Raw genomic sequence first — 22198 nt, 5'->3', positions numbered from 1 at the left:
CATAAGTGTATTCATAATTATGTAAACCTTTTTTTTTAGAAGACATTTACCAAATTGATTTATAATCGACTGGTGTTTGTGTTAGCGTCTGTGTTGTGTCTGTAATTTTTGCTGTCATACACATTGTTTTTTACCACATTTGTTGATGTTGAAGTATCCCTGGTTTTTATCTTAGCTACTTCCTTTAACTTAGTTTTACTTGCTCTTTCTCAGAGTGTCATCATGGCCAGATCAAAGGGTATCCATTTAACACTGCTCGAATTCGCTCGAACACCGTCCTGTATCACATATCAGGACATCTCCACAACCGGCAGAAACAAAACAAAATCAAACTCAACAAGGTATCACAGGGTGAACAAACATGCATGGAGGGTAAATGACAGAGTATATGAGGTTACAGAAGGCAAAATCATGAACCATCATGAAGGATTTATTTGAAGACTTATTACAAGTTAAGACTATTGGCCACTCGTAGTATTTACATTCAGTTCAATTCAGTGACAGATGAACTAATAATAAACTGCAGACAAAAATGTGTAAAGCACGTTGCTTCTGATGAATGCAAATGCAAAATCGAAAATAGCTGACTTCCTGTTTGGCAGATTGTCACAATCATAGATTTGACAATCTGCCAAACAGGAAGTCAGCTATTTTCGATTTTGCATTTGCATTCTTCAGAAGCAACATGCTTTACACATTTTTGGATTACACATCCCAACTGAAAATTCTTACTCATAATTACTGGATTCTCTTTCTTCTTTTTCTTCTTCTTCTTCTTCTTCTTCTTCTTCTTCTTCTTCTTCTTCTTCTTATTATTATTATTATTATTATTATTATTATTATTACTATTATTTTCTGAATCTATCAGAATCAGAAAACTTAATTGATGCCATAATGAAATTTTATTTGCAGTTGTTCAAAGTAAAGTTAAACATTAAAGTAAAATAAAACAAAAAAAAGAGAGAATTTGAATAAATTTGTGTTATATTTTTATATGTTAAGTGAAAAAAATGTGTAGCAGCAGGAAATAAAATATGTAGCAGCAGTAAAACAGATGGAAAAAAACGCAAGACTACAGTAGTCATTATACAAGTTATTTCACATGTAAACATTATTATTATCATTGCACTAAGATTATTGCACATTATTGCCCAAGATTTTAACATTATGTAAGTGTGGCATGAAAATCTATAACTAAAGTATATATAAACAGTAATCACCATTTATTGCAGTATAGTATATAGTAGTGTAGTGGGGTTTATTATTGTTATTATTGTTATTATTATTATTACAATAACAGAAGAAATTTTAAAAGTAAACATAAATGGCATGCTGAATAAAGGCAAAAAAGATGGAGAAAAACATGTCACTGTGGACATGCAGCTGAACTTCTAAACCTTTTTTTCATCTTTATCCTTATTGTTACCAGAATGTTTTTGGTGATCCTCCAGCTTTGCCAGAATACAAAGTTGCAGATGCTAAGAAGTCCAAGTTCATCCTTCTCCACTTCAGCAGTTTCAAGGCTGGCTGGGATTGGCTAATCCTGCTGGCTACTTTCTATGTGGCTGTGACTGTGCCATATAATGTGTGTTTTATTGGTGATGAAGACTTGACCCGCAGCACCACTGTCAGTGACATTGCTGTGGAGATCCTTTTTATCATTGGTGAGAATATTCAGGGTGGACTCTCACCTGTATCTTTTAAACTTTGTGGGCTGTAGATTATTGGAAATGAGCTGAAAGTGTCTGTTGTCTAAACATATTTTTCACACTAATTGTAGACATTGTGCTTAACTTTCGCACTACATATGTGAGCACATCTGGACAAGTAATTTTTGAGTCACGGCAAATCTGCATCCACTACATGACCACCTGGCTAGTAATCGACTTGGTGGCCGCACTGCCCTTTGATCTTCTGTATGCCTTCAATGTTAGTGTGGTGAGTTCAAAAGTTTTGCTTTTAATATTTCTTAATTAAAGTGTTTTAGCCAAAGTGTACTTTTCACTACTTAGCCATAGAAACCCTATAGGCTAGGAATATCTTAATTTTATTTTCAGTAAAACAATGTTTCAAATGTTATTTTGTCATACCAAATTGAAATGCTTGGTAATTGTTAATTGGGAGAAACTCTACTACTGTAAATATATACAGTATTCATCAGAACAGTACAGTATTCAACAGTGTTATAGTGCAATATATGCTGTGGTGTTACAGGTGCTAATTTTCAGTGCCAATTCAAGAAAACCACATAGAACAAAGTACAGTTACTAACAAACAGCACTCATTCATTATTTCTTGACACCACTCTCTCTTCACAAACTGGTGTTCAGCAACTCACCAGTCACCACAATCGGATCTGGTGAGAATGTGTTAAACAACTTGTTTAGTTACATGAGTCAGAAATATTGCTACCAATCATACTGCTTATGCGAACATGTATTAATTATTTACTGTAAACTGTAAACCAAGGTAGTCACCGGAAGTAGTTTTTTAACAATCTTGAGGATTTTCCAGAGTGCTTGTTTTTAACAATCAGTGCTTGTTGGCTGCTTTTATCTGGATTTAGATGATTGTTAAGGACAGGTCATCATCAGATGGATATGATATGGATATGACACTCAAGGAGCCTTTACATACAATAAAAATAAAACAATTAACAACAACATTTTAAAATAATAAAACACTATACAACCAAAAATACATACAAATACAATATCAATAATATGAATGCTTCAAAAGATTTTGGAAAAGTTTCCAAATAAGATGTGAAAAAAGGAAGTAAATTCAACAGGTATGGGGCAGCATAGCTAAAAGATCCCATAGATGCCAAACACATACAAGGAAGGACTAAATATAACGAGGACACTCCAGCACTTAATCACTCTCCTTGAACAAATAGCTCATAACCTAGAGGTGTGTTTGGGGTCATTGTCCTTTCAGAAAACAAATGATGGTCCCACTAAATACAAACCAGATGGAATGGCATGTCACTACGAAATGCTGTGGTAGCCATGCATTCCATGCAACCACACATTCAGGAATCTCATCTCATCATTCTCATTAGATCAAAAGACCAAAGTTTTCCACTGATCTAATGTCCATTCCTTGTGTTTTCTGAGCAAAACAATGCTCTTCTGCTAGTTGTTCCTCTGAAGTAACGGTTTCTTTGCTGCAATTCGACCATTACAGCCTGATTCATGCAGTCTCCTCTGTGGATGTTGAAAGATGTCTGCCCCTTGAATTCCAAAAAGCATATGTATAAAATGGGGGTTTCTGATTCTGGTAATGTATCCTCTGCAGCAAAGCTAGCTCTTGGTCTTCCTTTCCTGGTACAGTCCTTATTAGAGCCTCTCGAGCATGAGGTGACTACTTCGTGAATCTGATGAGAGAATGCCATGAGTATGCCAAGCTGTCATCAAAACAGTAGCTTCTTTGGACAATCTAAAATGTAAAACATGTTCTGGGTTGTTAAACGCTTTTTCGTTTACTACAGACCAGGCGTAACATTAGAACGGTAGAACATTATGTCTGGTAAAGATTTTGTCATAGTTTGGATGTCTTCATTATTAATGTACAATATTGAAGATACACAGAAAGAAAAAAGTACAAATTTTTTTGCAGTTCATTTGTACACCTTTATACTCATTTATCACTGCAATCCACCAGAAAAAAACTTTTCAGAACATTGTGACCTTCAAACATGGCTGCTAATGACAATTCCCAGCACAACACTCTACCCCCACAGCTACAGTCTTCAGTTTTCATGCAAACACAACTGTTCTCAGTTACAGCCACACATATATAATTGGCACTTCTCATGTTCTATTGTAAATAAAATATTGGCTCAGGTGATTTGTAGGTCTTCTAGTTTTTATTTTATTCAAATATAAAAAAACGTCCCAACATTTTTGGAATTCGGGTTGTACATGCCCAAACTCTACAAATGGTATTATGACTTAGAAAAGGAAAACTTCTAGAAACAGAACCGGGTGTTTATTACTGACTGATCTTATTACTCTCTTAATAACAGTGTTCATAAAAAAAAGCTACTGAGAGCCATTTCTTCCTACCCCTGTGCCTCTTGTTAATATTAGTGTAAGGTGAAGAATGATAGTCTGTTATACTGTGAATGATTATGTCTGCTTTGAGACACAAGAATACCTTACCTGTGTGGAAAGGGACTGGTGATTATATTAATGGACGATATAACGAGTATTATTTACAGACTGCCTGAGGCACCACAGCCTGACAGACTCACAAGCTGACAGACAATATGGTTTGTTTTCACTTACATAGTGTGGCATAGCTGATATGTGACTGCATACATCATTCATACTGTACATATTGTTCTCATTGCAGACACACCTAGTCCCATAAATGTGTGTGTTTGTTTATTATTTATTTGTGTATTAGGAAAGAAACTCTCATTACTAACTGGTTTCTGTTTTTAATCCACTTACACATCATTATGTTAGGATATTATAGTAATGATGTACCTTTGTCTGGCAGGTGTCAGTTGTGCACTTGTTAAAGACTGTACGTTTGCTGCGCCTGTTGCGTCTATTGCAAAAAATGGACCGCTACTCCCAGCACAGCACAGTGGTGCTCACCTTACTCATGTCCATGTTTGCCCTGCTTGCCCACTGGATGGCCTGCATCTGGTACATCATTGGAAAAAAGGAAATGGACAGCCATGTGCAAACCACCTGGGATATAGGTAAGAAAGTTTTGCTCAAACATCTGCACTTACACATATTCCCAGAATAATGCACAAATATGTAGAAAGGCTCATGACAGAGTCTTAAAAATGCCCAAAGACCAGTGAAATTACTAAAAAAAACACAAGAACTTTGACGTGACAAGAACTTACCAATGATTACCTGTAATGAATAGACATTTGGTTCTATTCAGATGAGGATGGTTCTCTTTTGAGTCTGGTTCCTCTCAAGGTTTCTTTCTCATACCATCTCAGGGAGTTTTTCTCACCACAAATTTACAATTATACGGTACTGTTTTGATACAATGTCCATTGTTAAAAGTGCTATACAAATAAAAATGAATTTAATTTAATCGAATTAAAAATGCATATCTTACTGGTATATTGAAATATTATAAAAAGCATTAGTACAATACAATAATTCCTTCTGTAAGCTTGTAACTTGTAAGCTCCTCCTCATCTGCCTAATTGAATCGAAAAGTTTTTAATTAAAATTGGAGTTGAACAATGAACATAGCAAAAGACTTAGTCATGAAAATGACCTTTCATTGTTCACCTTATTGACTGAAAATTGAGTCATGGAGAACTTTATGGAACTTTTTTGGAGTGACACAACAATAAATTCTGAGTGGCATATAACTCTCTCTTGATGGAATTACACCTGTTTAATTGAGCTGATCAGTTCAGAATAATTGTTCTCATTATATTCACTGAAGAGGTTTGTTACTTATAATTAAGAGAACTCGTAGCGAATTCATTTAATCAATATTGTATATAGAGATAAAACAACAACGTGATAACAAGAGTGAGTGACAAACAGCTTAATGGGTAATTATATTACAAGTATGGAGGCACATGTGGCTGAATGACAGATGAAAGGATGTGAAAATTGCAACAGATTGGGCCAAGAGACACCTGACAGAGGAGAGAATCAGTAGAGATGACTCTAATCAGAATGTTTAGTTTCTTGTTTAGTTTTTGAGCTGGTTATTTGCTGTATTTGACCATTCACACAGTTTTAACATTATCATAGAAATCTCCAGTTTGCATTAGGTTAGCTTATCGATTGCCATTGTATTTCAATGATAATAGATTCCTAAGCTGTTCCCACCTGTAAACACTTAAAATTAAAATTACTTGGTATTTATCAGTTTCCCTGAAAGTTACTGTGTTGTGAAGTCGGTGAAGAATAATGATTAATTATTCTCTGGTGATGTTAAGGCATTAACATTAGTGTTTATCACAAATAAATATTTGTGAACCTAAAGATTGATGCAACAAAATGAGAATGCCATGTAAACTGACAGTGGTGGACAGTAATTTTTTTACTTAATCACTAAACCTAACCACTGTATTTTTTCAGAGTACTTTAAGTTTTATATCATGTCCTTTTTTGCTACTTTAATTCATATTATCTCACTTTTTACATGCTTTTCACATTTAACTTTTTTGTGTTCACACTGATCTTGGTTTGTCCTTTTAAACTCTCTTAGGTTGGCTGCATGAGCTGGGAAAACGTTTGGAGATCCCTTATACCACAGTGAATGGCTCAGCTAACAGTGGTCCAAAGTTGCGCAGTGTCTACATTGCTTCACTTTACTTCACTCTTAGCAGTCTGACCAGTGTGGGCTTCGGGAATGTCTCTGCTAATACTGATGCTGAGAAGATCTTCTCTATCTGCATTATGCTTATTGGAGGTAAGGATGTATACCTGTGCCACTTTTTTTTCTACTAAAATATTATTGGGTGGTTATTGAGTGTTAGGGTTGTCGGATTTTAATGTTGTTGGGTTTGTTTCTGATGATAGTATGTTCTAAATTGTTTACATTATTAATATTTAGACATCTTGGTTGCTGTTTTGATATCCTTAAGGGTTATTTTGTGTATTGGTTGTTAGTAGTTGTCTTTTGTTAATTCTAAAGGGTGCGTGTGTCTAACTTGTAATTTTTCTATGTGATGTGTGGATTGAATGCACTGGTGCGTGCAAGTGATTTAGGGTTTTTTTGCTGTTCTTTACTTATTTTTCCCCTTGCTGGCACCCTCAGTTCTATTGTTTGGTTTATTTATTTGTTTTGTATTGTTAAGATTATAATTTGTATTAGTTAGTTCTATATGTAGTTCATATTTCTTTTAACTTTCTGTTTTATGTGGACGTTTTCATTTAATTGTTTACTACTTTTTGGTAGATTAATAAAAGTAATTGATCTGTGTCCACCCATGTCTTCTCTCCTGTGAAGGGAATAAACATATAGTCTATTTATGAGTTTTTATTGGTAATCTAGTTGTCAGGGATTCACCCTGCCACGCTCCCCCTCTGTAGCTGTCAGGGATTCACCCTGCCACGCCCCCCTCTGTAGCTGTCAGGGATTCACCCTGCCACGCCCCCCCTCGATAGCAGTCACGCTGCTTCCCAAGATTACCGACAGCTGTGGCTCATGAAAGATCAGACTACATAAACTCACGTTCTTGAGTCACAGGCTGTCGGTCGTTGTATTGTCATGCAATAAATCGCGTGGCTGCTCAAACGCCGGGATTCACCGCTGGCTATTTCTCCGAACTCCATTTCCTTATTGGAGTACTCATTGCCGAAAGCTCTACTTGCATTGGAATTAGGCGTTGGACATTAGCGCTCATAGTGGATACTTCGTTACGAGCGGATGTCTGTGTTTCCTTTTGTTTTCATCGGTTCATGAGTGTTTTGTTTTTTGCACCTCAATAAAGAACATGATTGGACTTTATCTGCTTCCGCGTCTGCAGCCTGACAGAACGATCGACCCAAACCGAACGCGGATTCGACACACCGCGTTTCCGACCGCGACGGATCGGCAGCTGAACCCGGCTTCGGATTTCCTCCGGAAGCTCAGTGCCGCTCCTCGCGGTTCAGATCCACAGAAGCCGGATCATGCGAGCGTGGCTGCGCCACGCCCCTCAGAGAGCGCGAGGGGATTACCGGCTCGTTACTCGGGGAAAAAAGACGAATTGGGCGGATTTCTGCAAGGCATCGGCGAGTATGTGGCTGTTAACATTTCCCGGTTTCCTTCCGAACGAGCCAAGATTGCCCTCTGTATTTCCCTCCTGTCTGGTGAAGTTCTTGCCAAAGCCAGCTCACTATGGAGCGCCAAAGGGGGCAAATTCGGCTCACTCGCCGAATTCAGCGGGCTGCTTCTGGGGAAGTTGGGGATAGAGGTGGTGAATCTCCACTACAGTCCCCTTGAGGAGGAAGGTGCTCCATTCCAAGGTTCTCAAGAGCACGCGGCTCCGTGCCGGATCTCCCATGAGCCTGCAGCTCAGCCCCAATGTTTTGATGAGAGGGCTGCTTCATCTCAGGGTCTCTACCAGTGTGCTGCTGTGTTCCGGGGTTCTCGTGGACGCACCACACCATCTCCGAGCGTCGGCGAGCACACCATGCCGTCACAGAGCTTCTACAGGCGTGCCGCTCTGTTCCGAGGTTCCCGTGGGCGTGCCACGCCGCCACAGAGTCTTAACGAGAGCGCCGCGCCGCCACAGAGTCTTTACGAGAGCGCCTCGCCACCACAGAGTCTTCACGAGAGTGCCTCGCCGCCACAGAGTCTTCACGAGAGCTCCTCGCCGCCACAGAGTCTTCACGAGAGCGCCTCGCCGCCCCAGAGTCTTCACGAGAGCGCCGCGCCGCCACAGAGCCGTCACGAGAGCGCCGCGCCGCCACAGAGCTGTCACGAGAGCGCCGAGCCGACACCTCCGGTCACAGAAGGCGAAGTGACTCCTCCGAGTCCCTCTCCAGACGACGCCACATCCCAGAGCCCCTTCCAAGGCGACATCTCGCCCACGGAAAGCTCGGCTCCGCCCCAGGACCTCCAAGAGAGCTCCACCCAACTCCAGGTCCCTCAAGAGAGCTTCGCCCAGCTCCAGGTCCTTCAAGAGAGCTCCGCCCAGCTCCAGGTCCTTCCAGAGAGCTCCGCCCAGCTCCAGGTCCCTCAAGAGAGCTCCGCCCAGCTCCAGGTCCCTCAAGAGAGCTCCGCCCAGCTCCAGGTCCCTCAAGAGAGCTCCGCCCAGCTCCAGGCTCCTCAAGAGTGCTCCGCCCTGCTCCAGGCTCCTCAAGAGGGCTTGTCTCGGCTCCTGGTCCCTCTTGAGAGCACGACTCTGCTCCAGGCTCCTCCCGAGAGCTCGTCTCCGCCTCCGAGCGACCCCACGAGCTCGTCTCCGCTTCAGTGTCCCGAAGAGAGCTCCGTTCCGGATCCTCCTGCAAGGTGTTGTTCCATTCCGGCTCTCCGCAGAGGATGCTCACCAGGCCTCCATTGCTCCCAGGGGTCTAAGGAGGCCTTCCTCGGAGTGCCCTGGCCCGCCTGGCATAGGTGGGTTTTGGGGCGTCAGGTGTCGCCCCTGGAGGGGGGGGTACTGTCAGGGAGCCTGTGGACTCTTCGCGGCCAGTAAGCTAAATGAGCTCTTCCTGCGCCCCATGTCACAGCTTTGGTACCAAGGCTTATCACTCTTCCCCGACCTGCACACTGAGGTGTCCAGGTCCTGGGAGACCCCGTACACGGCGCATAAGTTTTCCAAGCATACCTCGCTTTATGCGAACGTAGCTGGGGCTAAGAAGTGTGGTTACAGGGCGATGCATTTCCTACTAAACCGTTGCGCTGCCGACCTAACCCTCAGGGCCACGAAACACACGGTGTGAGCCGTTGGCCTGTCCATGGCAGCCCTGGTGGCCACAGAAAGGCATCTGTGGCTCACCTTGTCAGACCTCCCTGACAAGAATCGAGCTGTGCTCCTGATTGCCCCAATGGCTCCTCCTGGGCTGTTCGGCGATGCTGTAACGGGGGTCGTCGACAGATTCCAGGAATCTACAAACCAGTCGCTGGCTTTCCACAGTACCTCCCTCGCCGCTTCCAAGGGGCCATTTGGCGGTGGCCCCAGCCTGGTCCTTCCGGGCATTGCGTAGCCCAGAAAGAGAGCATTGCCACCAGATCCCCGTGGGGTGGGCCTAGGGGCCTCTGGCGACGCTCTTGGCACAAGAAGGAGCCAGCTGACCTGAGGGTCACCTTGCTTTGAACAAACGGGTCATGGCATGTAAGTCCTGACGGCTTACGTCATAAAAGGGGAAGTGTACACCTCATGCTACAGTTCCTGTCCCTCCCCAGCGCCACCCAGAGGCCAGGCCGTTGGCTCTGCCACTGGATGTGCTTCAGAGCACGGCCCCCTCCAGCGGTCATCTCCCCCCCACCTCCGTCTAAAAGATCGCTGCGGATGGGTGAGCCAATCATAGACAGGAGGCCGGTTTGTTCGCTCTTCCATAAGATGTGTTCAGGGCACAGCCCCCCTCTATCTGTCTGCTTCCTCTATCTCCGCCCGAAAGAACGTTGCACCGTGGTGGGTCCCGAGCAGGCTCTGGTCCTGGAACAGGAGGTGCGCGCTCTCCTGGGGAAAGGGGCCATTGAGGTGGTTCCCCCCTTGGTCAGAGAGTCAGGCTACTACAGCCCGTACTTCGTTGTTCCGAAGAAGAATGGCGGGTTGCGTCCAATTCCAGATCTCCGCTCCTTGAACTGCTCATTCGTGAGTTTGTCATGATAGATTTAAAAGACGCATACTTTTACGTAGCCATCCCGCACACAGGAGGTTCCTGAGGTTTGCTTTCGGGGGCGAACCTTACCAATACCGGGTCCTCCCGTTTGGTCTGGAACTCTCACCCCGTATCTTCACAAAGTGCTTGAATGCAGCGCTGCCCCCGCTGCAGCTCCAGGGCATCCGCATTTTGAATTATATCGACAACTGGTTGATATTGGCTCGATCAGAGCTTCAGGCGGTCCGGCATCGAGATGTAGTTTTCGTCTGCATGTAGGACCTGGGGGTAAGACTGAACGCCGGGAAGAGTGTGCTTTCTCCATGACAGAGAACCACCTTCCTGGGCGTGGTGTGGGACTCGACCAGGTTGCGGGCACAGTTGTCTCCCGCCCGGATCGCAGTTATCATCACTGCAGTCAGGAGAGTGAGAGAAGGCCAGTCACTCACTGTGAAGCAGTTCCAGAGGCTGCTGGGTCTCATGGCGGCAGCATCCAGTGTGATTCCGCTTGGCCTTTCCCATATGAGACCCCTTCAGTGGTGGCTCCAGGGCAGTGGGTTCTCCCGGAGAGGGAATCCACACCATTCCATCAAGGTCTCGTGGCAAGCTGTTTGAGCCTTAGATGTGCCTAAAGCCTATGCCGTTTGAGCCTAAACTGCCTGGAGATGATGGCCGTGTTTCTGGGGTTGAAACACTTCCTCCCGGACCTGAGGGGTCACCATGTGTTGGTCCGTACGGACAATACGTCAGTGGTCTCTTATGTTCACCACCAGGGGGGTCTCCGGTCTCGCCCCTTATACAAGCTGGCGCAGGAGATCCTTCTGTGGTCCCAGGGCAAACTCCTCTCACTGAGAGTCGTTTATATCCTGGGACAGTTGAATTGGAGAGCAGACGCCCTTTTGAGGAAAGGGCCGAGGCCTAGGGAATGGAGACTCCAGCCCGAGGTGGTGGAGCAGATATGGCATAGGTTTTACAGAGCCCAGGTGGATCTGTTTGGGACTCAGGAGACTTCACACTGTCCCCTCTGGTTCTCTCTCTCTCGCCCAGCCCAGTTAGGGCTGGATGCCATGGTACAGACGTGGCTGAGGCTGGGTAGGCACCCTCTGGTCCATGGCACCCGGAGGTTGAGGCCCGGGTCGTGACCCAGAGTGCCTGTCTGGGACATGGCCATTGTGTTGGCGGCTCTATCCGAGCCCCCCTTCGAGCCCCTGGCCGAAGTGGCCCTTAGGTACCTGTCGGTACACCACTTTCCTTGTGGTGATTTCCTCGTTGAAGGGGATCGGGGATCTGCAGGCTCTCTCCGTAGACCCCGTCTCGCTTGGAATTTGCCACTAGCATGGCCAGCGCGTTTCTCTATACGAAACCTGGGTATGTGCCTAAGGTGCCTACGGCTCCCACAAGACCTATCCTCCGTTTTTAGCCGCCGACCAGGAGAAGCAGAATCGGTTGGACGAGTCAGTGGAGGAAGTCGGAGCAGCTGTTCACACTCCTTGCGTCCCTGCAGCACTTACCCTCTTTCTGTGCAAAAGCCAGTGTCGCTACCACTGCGCAGCCATTTTGTAGCTCCTGGTCGTCGCGACGTTGCCCGCCGATGACATCACAACTTGCCTATTGGCCAGATTTCGCTTGTGGTTCAGAGCGCGGACAACGCAGGGCGTTCCCGAAGAGTTGCGACACAGCGTCTCTTATATATATATATATATATATATATATATATATATATATATATATATATATATATATATATATATATATATATATATATATGACAGATTTTTTTTTTTATTCTATTGATTTGAACATTAACTGAAGCTCTTGATTTTTTTTTGCATGGCTCTGTGGCCACACTATTTGCTGATAAGATGCATGAATGGGCAGGTGTGCTGGTGTTCCTAATAAAGTGGGTGGTTAGTGTATATGACATACACAACGAGCAACATACCAAATAATGTATATACTATTTACACATAAAAATGTACTAATTTTTGTATGAACAAATACTAAAGTTGTTTGTGTGTGTGTGTGTGTGTGTGTGTGTGTGTGTGTGTGTGTGTGTGTGTGTGTCTCCATGTCAGCACTTATGCATGCTCTAGTATTTGGTAATGTGACAGCTATCATTCAGCGCATATACTCACGCTGGTCCTCATACCATACACGCACTAAAGACCTGAAGGACTTCATAAGAGTGCACCACCTGCCGCAAATCCTCAAGCAACGCATGCTAGAGTACTTCCAGACTACCTGGTCTGTCAACAATGGCATCGACTCAAATGAGGTACTATTTTCCATGCAATGTGTGTTTTAAGAGTGATTTCATGAATTACAGTACATACAAGTCTTGTTTTCTATTTGTTTATAAAAGCTGAGGCAAAAGAGTCAAGCTAAAACTAAGCCTATCAGCAACTACTCATCCTCAAATTCACCATCATCTGCAAATGGATAGCAGTAACTACATTAATTAGCATGAGAAGGTCACAAATAAAAAAAAGATTTCTTGATTGTTAAACCTGTTGAGATGCTAAAATGACTGGATGTGAAACTTAGTTCATTCAATTGATACAAAATTCAATTCAATTTGTATTTATTTATCTAGTGCTTATAACAATAGACACTGTCTCAAAGCAGCTTTATAGAGATAAAGAGATTATAAAGTTGTAAAAAGAGAATGTATAAGTTTGTTGCTTATACTTTTAAGCTTATCCCCAATGAGCGAGCCAGTGGTGACTGTGGCAAAAAAAAAACCTCCCTGATATGTCATGTAAAAGAAACCTTTAAAAGAAACCTGACTCGAAAGGAAACCATCCTCATCTGAGTGGCACCGAATGTCTTTACATTTTTCTTTATTAATTTTTTTTATAAAAGAAAAATAGACATTGCATTTCTATCAGATGTACATCAGACATTATAGTATTATGTATAGTATAGAAACTATTTACATATAGGGAGTGATCGTTCTTTACATTTTCACTAAAATATATTTTTCCCAGGATGAAGCAAATTGTTCCAGTTTATGATTTACAAATTTTGTTATTTGCTAAATTTTTTAAATATCCATTGTGATTTCCAACCATGCACTGATGGTAGGACTCCTGTGACAACCAATTTTTGGTAAAACTCTTTTTAACTGAGGTCTGTTGGTGAGAAAGTCCAGAATCCATCTGCAAGCGGAGGTGCAGATGCCCAGGTCACTGAGCTTAGTGATCAGTACAGTGGGGAGGACTGTATTAAACGCAGAGCTAAAGTCAATGAACAGCAATCTGATGTAGGTGTTGCTTTTATCCAGGCGGGTGAGGGCTAAATGAAGAGCTGTGGAAAGTGCATCCTCTGTTGACCTGTTCGGGCGATAGGCAAACTGGTGTGGGTCCAGTGTAGGTGGTAGGCCCGCAGTGAGTTGATTCAGGACCAGTTTCTCAAAGCACTTCATAGAGATAGGGGTAAGTGCGACTGGGCGAAAGTCATTCGGGCATTTGGCAGCTGAGTGCTTAGGCACAGGTATTGATGGTTGTGGTCTTCAGGCATGTAGGAACCGTGGCTTGGGCCAGTGACAGGTTGAAAATGTCAGTGAAGACCTGTGCCAGTTGTCCAGCGCATGCTCTGAGAACACGTCCCGGTATACCATCCGGGCCAGCTGCCTTGCGTGCATCCACTTTGCTAAACACTGAATATACGTCTGTTGTTGAGAGTGAAAGTGGGCTGTAAGCTGTAGAAGAGTCCTTGGTTGAGGTCAAATGTTCTGTGCTTTGATCGAAACGAGCAAAAAATTTATTGAGTTCATTCAGTTGGAAGGCTCTGCTGGTTGGTTGAGCTGTGCGTTTGTGGTCTGTGATGGTCTGGATGCCTTTCCACATGCGTCTGGGGTCAGAGTTGTGGAAGTGCTCTTCTATGTGGAGTTTAAATATGAGTTTTGCTTTCCTGATGCCTCTTTTCAGGTTGGCCCTAGCTCTGTTGTAGTCCTCTACGTTGCCAGATTTAAAAGCAGCATCTATTGCTTTCAACAGGAGATGGACATCCACGGCTTCTGATTAGGAAAGCATTTCACGTGTTTCACGGTAGTGACATTGTCAATGCACGTGTTGATATGGTCCAAAACAGATTAAGTGTAAATGTCCATGTTCGTGTGAGAGTCCAGTGTGGCCTGTGAGGCAAACATGTTCCAGTCAGTATCCTGAAACTCTTGCTGTAGAGAAGAAATGGCCCCCTCTGGCCATACTTTTACTGTCCTTAAAGCTGGTTTCACCCGTGTGATCAGTGGTGTGTATTTGGGTAGCATGAACAAAGAGAGGTGATCAGACTGACCCAAGTGGGGGAGGGGAATGGCTGTGTATGCCCCAGGTATGTTTGTGTACACCTGGACGATGACAAAATATAAACTCCCCAGAGAAATACAGTAGTTGTGAAAGGAAGGAAGACAGTGAACAATGACATACATGGTAGGCTACTGTTTAGATACAAGCCGTTGTAACACGTTGTATCAGGGTTAATGGATAGCTCGCTAACTCCAGTTGCAACAGAAATTAAATAAGTACAGACAGGTTTCTAAAACTCGTGCTTTTTTATTTTTCTTGGCAACAGCATTAAGGGTTAGTCAAAGAAACTTAGAAATGAGCATCAGAAAATAATAAACACATAATTTACCCATTACATTGTTACACGTGTCTTTCGTTAAAGCCTGTGTAAACTTAATTGGTTTTGGTGTAGACACTAGACACTGCGGCTTATAGACAGGTGCGGCTTATTTATGTTTAAAATAAAAATATTTGTAAAATTCAGTGGGTGCGGCTTATATTTGGGTGCGCTTAATAGTCCGGAAATTACGGTATATACATTTGTATATAATGTGCATATAATAACAAAATATGCATTGTTTACCAGTAATCCCACAAATACTTTGGTGCTAAATTGAAACAAAAATATGGACGCATTGAGGCTTTGGAGCTGTTTTATGATTAGTGATCATATAGCAATCAGGACTCAGGATTAGAAACATTAGCAAACTACAAAACACACACCCTGACGGATTGTTTATTGTATAGATTTCAACCATGCAAATCTCAGGACTGTGCTTTCCAAATTTCACCAGAATGTGGACTTTGCAACCATAGGAGAAAACACGCTGGATGTTGTTCACACAAACATCCGGGGCGCATACAGGGCGAAGCCCCGCCCCCATCTCGGGTACTCAGACCACGTCTCTGTTATGCTGTATAACGTCTCTGTTATACAGACCACTCAGCAGGCGTTCAAACCAGCTCGAAAGCAAGTGAGAACCTGGCCAGAGGATCCATGTCTCCAGGACTGCTTTGAATGCACTGACTGGGACATGTTCAGGGAAGCTGCAACCAATGTCGATCAACTTGGAGCCCATCACCACACGGCCCGGCCAGAAGCCGTGGATGACCGCCAAGGTGCGTGCGCTGCTGAAAACAAGAGACTCCGCCTTCAGAGCAGGGGACAAGGCGGCCTTGAAAACAGCAAGGGCCAAACTGTCCCGTGCCATCAGAGAGGCACACGCCAAGAGAATTCACGGCCACTTTCAGGACAGCGGAGACAGGCGCATGTGGCAGGGCATCCGGGCGATCACGAACTACAAGACAACATCACCTGCTTGTGACCGTGACGCCTCCCTCCCAGATGCGCTGAACGACTTCTACACCCGGTTCGAGGTGCAGAACATGGTGGCGAGGAAGACCATCCCTCCTCCCAATGACCAGGTGCTCTGTATAACCACAGCTTAAGTGAGGAAAACTCTATGCAAAGTTAAACCACGGAAGTCTGCTGGACCAGACAACAATCCTGGCAGAGTCATTCTGGATCCAGCACCAACACACTGAGCACTGGAGCCCCTCAGGGCTGTGTGCTTAGTCCACTGCTGTTCACTCTGCTGAATCACGACTGTGTAGCAACGCACAGCTCGAATCATATCATCAAGTTCGCCGATAACATTGCCCATCACGGTCAATGTCATCGGCGAACTTGATGATATGATTCGAGCTGTGCGTTGCTACACAGTCGTGCTACACAAAAGTGAACAGTGCTGATGAGACCCATCACGGGTCTCATCAGCACTGTTCACTTTTATCTTGATTGCTGCTATTTGTTTATTTGCACAATATTTTGTTAAAATTGTTCTGCTACTGTTCACCTTATTTTGTTACGACAGGTTTACAGGCGAAGCTATTTTGTGTTTTGTGTATTGTCTTGCACTGTCCTGTTTTGTCTTGCACTGTCTTGTGTTTCACTGTCTTGTGTTTTGTGTATTGTCTTGCACTGTCCTGTGTTGTCTTGCACTGTCTTGTGTTGGCCATGCCTTGGGTGAGCTCCAGACTGGAGGGGGGTCAGGCAAAGGCTGTGAAGTTTAATTTAGAGATGGCCAGTAGAAAATCAGTCTTGACTGTTAGAAATCTCCAGGACTCGAAAGGAAGTTTAGACAGGACCTTCAGAACTACAGCCATGTCCCACAAAGGTACTCTGGGTCACATCTGAGACTGAGGCCTCAGAGTACGGCGGACAAAACATGCCACTTCACTAGAGACTGTTCAGCAAGCGGAACATGACAAGCTGCAAAGAGGAGGAGGGAGCTTTGGATTTGAGAATGGTCTCTACCACCTTGGCTGAGAGAATAAAGGCAAAGAGCTGTGCCCCCTCAGGGGCAACAGCCACAGCCTCCACAGCTCGGGCAGAGGTAACGCAAAGTGCCCCCTGCCTGAGGCAGAAGATCTTGCCTGGGAGGAACAGTCGTACAGCAGTCAAAGACTTTGGTGTGATTATTCACTCTTGTCTTTCCTTTGAGGCTAATGTGAATAATAATGTGAATTCTTTCACCTTAGAATTATTGCTAAAATTATGCTGTTACAGGATGCAAAAAAACTAGTTCATGCTTTTGTTACATCTAGATTAGAATCTGTAATGCTTTATTTGGTTGTTTAAGTAAGTGCATAAATAAGCTTCAGTTAGTTCAGAATGCAGCAGCAAGAGTCCTTACTAGATCTAGGAAATATAACCACATCACCCCCTGTTTTAATCAGTCTAAACTGGCTCCCTAAAATACTACTTCTGACGTATAAAGCACTTAACGGTCTTGCGCCACAGTATCTGAGTGAACTTCTGTACCAATATGATCCCCCATGCCTACTTAAATCAAAATGTGAAGGCTATTTGTTGGTACAAATAATGAAGACTACAGCAGGGGGCAGATCTTTTTCTTATAAAGCCGAGGCTGTTCAAGTCGAGGCTGAAAACATATTTATTTAGTCAAGTCTTTTATAAGTAGATTTTTTTTAGGTAAAGGAGCAGATCTAGAGAAATTATGGATATAGAAAGTTCTGTGAACTGGGATTCTTTGAAGATGGATTTGGACTGTAGTTAATGTCAACAGTCTGCTACACTGACTCAGGACTACACTGGCTTGCTCATCAGGGATGCCAACTTAAACTTATAAAGAACATCTTATTAATTTTTATGACCGCATTATCTGTGTAAAGCTGCTTTGAGACACCGTTAATTGTTAAAAGTGCTATACAAATAAAAATGAATTGAATTGAATTGAAATTAATCTCCCAGGGAGGGTGTTCGAGAAGGTTTACTAGGTCGGCAAACCATTGCTGGCCTGGCCAGCACGGGGCTTCCTTAATTAGCTTAACAGAGATGTGTTCTGAGTAGCCAAGATGGGGGCGGGGCTCCGCATGATACGTGTCGGGGATGTTCGTGTAAACAAGATCCAGTGTGTTCGGTTTGCTAGGGTTAGCATTCAGCCTAGCACAGACACCCGCCACTTGCCATGCTTCTCCTTCCTCAAGCAGCGCTTCGGACATCCCCTCTTCCGGCCACCAGCTTCAGGTCATGCAGATTAGTGGGTGCATGATTCCTGTACGGTAACAGCGTCTGGTGGTCATACACATGAACACAGCTGTCTCTGGTGTCCATGTATTACGAAAAGTCGGCCTAAATAAAAGTCGGGACCTCTTGATGCCCACTCGTACTGGGCTGGGGCTATGCCCACAGAGCAGCCCCATGAGAGCAAGGGAGGAAGCACTGAAATGCGCCTACGGTCTTTTCGCCTCCTGGAACCTGTTGGCAACCGTATTAACGGCGTCACCAAACAGGCCAGTTGGAGGCATCCAGGAGAACAGTCGAAAGTCCCTGTCAGAGAGTTCGGACAGGGTCAGCCAAAGGTGCCTCTCAGCCGCCACCAAGGCTGCCATAGACGGGCCGATGGCCCTAGCGATGTCCTTAGTGGCCCTGAGAGCCTGGTCTGTAGCATGATGCAGCTCTAAGATGTTGTCATGACTCCTTTTATCTCCTTTATCTATTTCATTAAAAAGGTCAGCCTGGTAGGCTTGCAGGACCGCCATGATGTGCAAACAGCCACCAGCTTGACCCGCTGCTGTATAAACTTTGCCCACCATAGCTGAGGACGTTTGAAGGGACTTGGTGGGAAGTTCCTCTTAAGGGACGATGCAGCACCAGGGGAGAGATTAGCCAGTATTCGTTTTAGTAAAACCATACTTAACATAAAGCATAAACACAAAATATTCTTGTAAATATTTTATAATAATTATGCTGTTTTAAACTGTGCTCAGGTAATGAAGGAGTGTAAAGGAGAGTTTCTGCATTTGAACCCAGACACTCTTTACCAGAAGCAACAGCAGTAAAGAGAAATAAGATGGAATATAAACACCTAGCTAAATCACAGAGTTATGAATAATAAATGGAACTCTGACAGAAGGGAACTGAGGGAGTAAAGGAAGAGTGAGAGAGTGAGGGCATGAGTGTGTGAAGCAGATCAGGGTGTGACAGGCTCTAGTCAGGCTGAAAGGATGAGTGATGAATGGACATTTGCAAAAGAAGCTGAAGAGAAGAGTGAAACATCAGTGCTTGACTCTTTGACTCGGTTAGGAGAGCACAACACATGGATGTTATATAATATTACTAAATTGAATTCAAAGCACTGGTAACATCTGTACATGTTCATAATCAATCTTATTGGGTATATTTCACAGATCAATAAATTACATTTCAAATAATTTTTTCCCATTCTCATCTGGCAGCTAAGATTGTGTTAATAGTGCTGGCTATACAGCAAATAATAAAGTTACTGTTAATTATTTTGATACTAGCTGATTGTTTAATTAGTGCCTTAACTGTGGTTTCTTCAACATTAGTGTCATTTCTTTGGTCTAGCTCCTGAAAGACTTCCCAGATGAGCTGCGTTCTGACATTGCCATGCACCTGAACAAGGAAATTCTGGAGCTGGCTGTGTTCTCATCTCTGAGTCGTGGTTGTCTGCGCTCTCTGTCACTGCACATAAAGACATCTTTTTGTGCGCCTGGAGAATACCTATTGCGGCAAGGAGATGCACTGCAGGCCCTCTTCTTTGTCTGCTCTGGTTCAATGGAGGTGCTCAAGGATGGCATGGTGCTTGCTATTCTCGGTTAGTTAATCATGGACATTTGCATATGGTAATGTACAGTATGTGTATATTTATATGTATTAGGGATGGTTAGAATGACTGATTCGCATTAATGCATCTGCATAAAAGTTAACGATGTGATGCATCCGTTTAAAAAAGTGGGCAGCGGATACAAGTTGGCATTTTTATTGTGATGCATCGTTTTTAGATATTTGGATCGGTAAAAAACGATTATTTATATATAATTATTAGTAGATGTGCTATACTTTTTTTATATAGTAAGTGACAATAATCTGTAAGCAATATAAATTGATTTCTCCTCGCTAAACTGTTTCTCAAGCGAGTTCTCTCAGCACCACTGCTGCTACGTGAATATGACGTATCACAACAATGACTGAGACATGTTCTGAGAGTCACATAGAATATAGATTATCATTGAAGAGGTAGAGCTGAATCTTCCTGGAGACAGAATGGAAAACAGTGTCTGGTTTTATTTAATCATTTTCTTTTTATCTTTTTTTTTTTTTTGCACTTAAAAAGCCTGTTTGTGAAAGGACCATCAGTTAGAAGTCAGAAGGCACACAGATATATGATTTACTGTCTGAACCAAAGAAATAAAAGTGAAATATCTGTACCATATTGAATTGCATAGCATCATTTTTCCATTGCATCGTATTGCACTTATACGCATTGTGTTGAATAAAATTTTAATCGGATCGCACTGCATCGTAATATGGGTGAATCGAATCCGTTTCATATGTATCCGTTGGATATGCATTGAGATGCAAATTGCATCAGCCTCAATTATAGAGAGGCACATCCCTAATATGTATATACTTATACACTGAATGTATAGTCAGTTCATAAAATATTTGGACCACCACAATTTATTTGAAATAAAGCAATGAAAATTAAATTAAAGTGTAGACTTTTAACTTCTATTTGAGGGGGTTAAAACAGCATTTCATTGACTGTATAGGAATCAGGACCATTTACTACCTCCACAGCAGGAAGTAATAAAGCAAACCAACAATTCTGGGAGCAAAGTCTGGGAACACCTGGCCTCATTTGGTGATAATTATGGTTTCCAGACTTTAGAACCATTGACAGTGGTAAGACTATGCAAAAAATGTCAATAGATCTAATTGTATGTTCAATATTTTGATCTTGTAAATTCTGCATTTCAAACTGATTGCTTTATTTCAGTTTTATTGTATGTATACACATACACATGCATGCACATACACCTTCCTGAGACTCTCATCCCTCCTCCTTTTACCTTCTTGTTGTACAATGCAACAGAGAGCACTTAATAATAACACCCCCCATCCCCCTGTCACAACTGGAAATCTCTCACCGCCATCTGCGCCCCCAGTTTGTGGAGCATCTCAAACTTAAACTACTGAAGTGCAAGATACCACGAGTAATTTCTACTTGCTTCCTTTTTTGTGAGTGAGTCACTGGAGTAGGAGATGTTATAAATGCTACTGCCAATCATTTCTAGAAATGATTATGTAATTGAAATAAGCATCGACATAAGCATTATGGAGACAGTAAAATGTTGCTGGAGCTTTGAACAAACCAAAAAAAGTGTGGCAAATTGGTGTAACATATTGAAAAAGGCCATTTTTATTTTCACAGGATATCAGAGTCAAGGGAACATGCTAATATCCCTTGTTTATATCCAGTGGTGAATAAAAGTAGGCCTTGCTTACTTTTATAGAACATTTCTATAGTGCACACAGAACCAGACCCAACATTCGGCCTTGGGCACCAAGACCACAGGGTTAGACCAGTCACTGTGGGGCCCAATTTCAAGTTTATTGTATGTATAAGGCATACACGCACACATATCGAAAATGTGTGTCAGGGCTTTGTGGAGCATAATTCTTCTACTTCAAATGTAATACAGCATATCTTAATGGAGCTTACTTTGTGGACACTGGTAGTATCATGTAAGAATAGGTTTGGGGCTAATGTTCCAGTAAGGTTGAAATTGTAATGCTACAGCTTACAGAGAAAACAGTGATCGAGCACTAGTTTGTGAACTCGAAGGTTGGAGCCAGAGGAATCAGGGATCACACACCTCTATACAGTTTTATTTACAAGTGTTCTCTGTTGCAGTAAGCAAACGATAAGATAAACAGGGGAGAGATAAGAGCTTTAAGATATTGGGGTCCTGAAAATTCCCTGGGTTCCCACCACACCAGCAGACTGGCCGTGGCTTCCCTCCCACACTACATACACTCAGAGTCCAGCTGCAAACAGCTCAATTTTAAATATGTGTATGGTGAAATTGATGGCTCAGGTAGGAAGGAATGAGAGACAGATGACGTTATCAACAAAAGAATTCACTTTATTCTGCCACAGTCATATTTTCATGCTTGCTTTCGCTTTTCAATATTTTGTTTAATATTTAGTGTTTTAGTTTTACACACCACACACTAGGGGTAAGCCTTCCTCTACCCTGTGACTTCCTGATTGTGAAACTGACTTTAATGGCCCTATCAACATCTCCCAAACCAACGCTGTG

General features: G+C 43.1%; 1 protein-coding gene across 1 annotated transcript in view; it reads left to right on the top strand.

Annotated features, from left to right (window-relative positions):
* kcnh8 (potassium voltage-gated channel, subfamily H (eag-related), member 8) overlaps positions 1-22198 on the top strand; it is a 75473-nt gene that overhangs the window by 17974 nt on the left and 35301 nt on the right. The window contains exons 6-12 of the mRNA XM_083543415.1: positions 214-341; positions 1430-1664; positions 1781-1938; positions 4510-4717; positions 6211-6414; positions 12332-12531; positions 19437-19686. Coding sequence (XP_083399541.1) covers positions 214-341; positions 1430-1664; positions 1781-1938; positions 4510-4717; positions 6211-6414; positions 12332-12531; positions 19437-19686 — 1383 coding nt within the window. The remainder of the gene's footprint in view (positions 1-213; positions 342-1429; positions 1665-1780; positions 1939-4509; positions 4718-6210; positions 6415-12331; positions 12532-19436; positions 19687-22198) is intronic.

The sequence above is a fragment of the Silurus aristotelis genome, assembly GCF_946808225.1.
Source record: "Silurus aristotelis genome assembly, chromosome: 6".
In the NCBI taxonomy this organism is placed as follows: domain Eukaryota; kingdom Metazoa; phylum Chordata; class Actinopteri; order Siluriformes; family Siluridae; genus Silurus; species Silurus aristotelis.
Note: the sequence above shows the minus strand (reverse complement) of the source record. Positions and strands in the feature narration are given on the sequence as shown.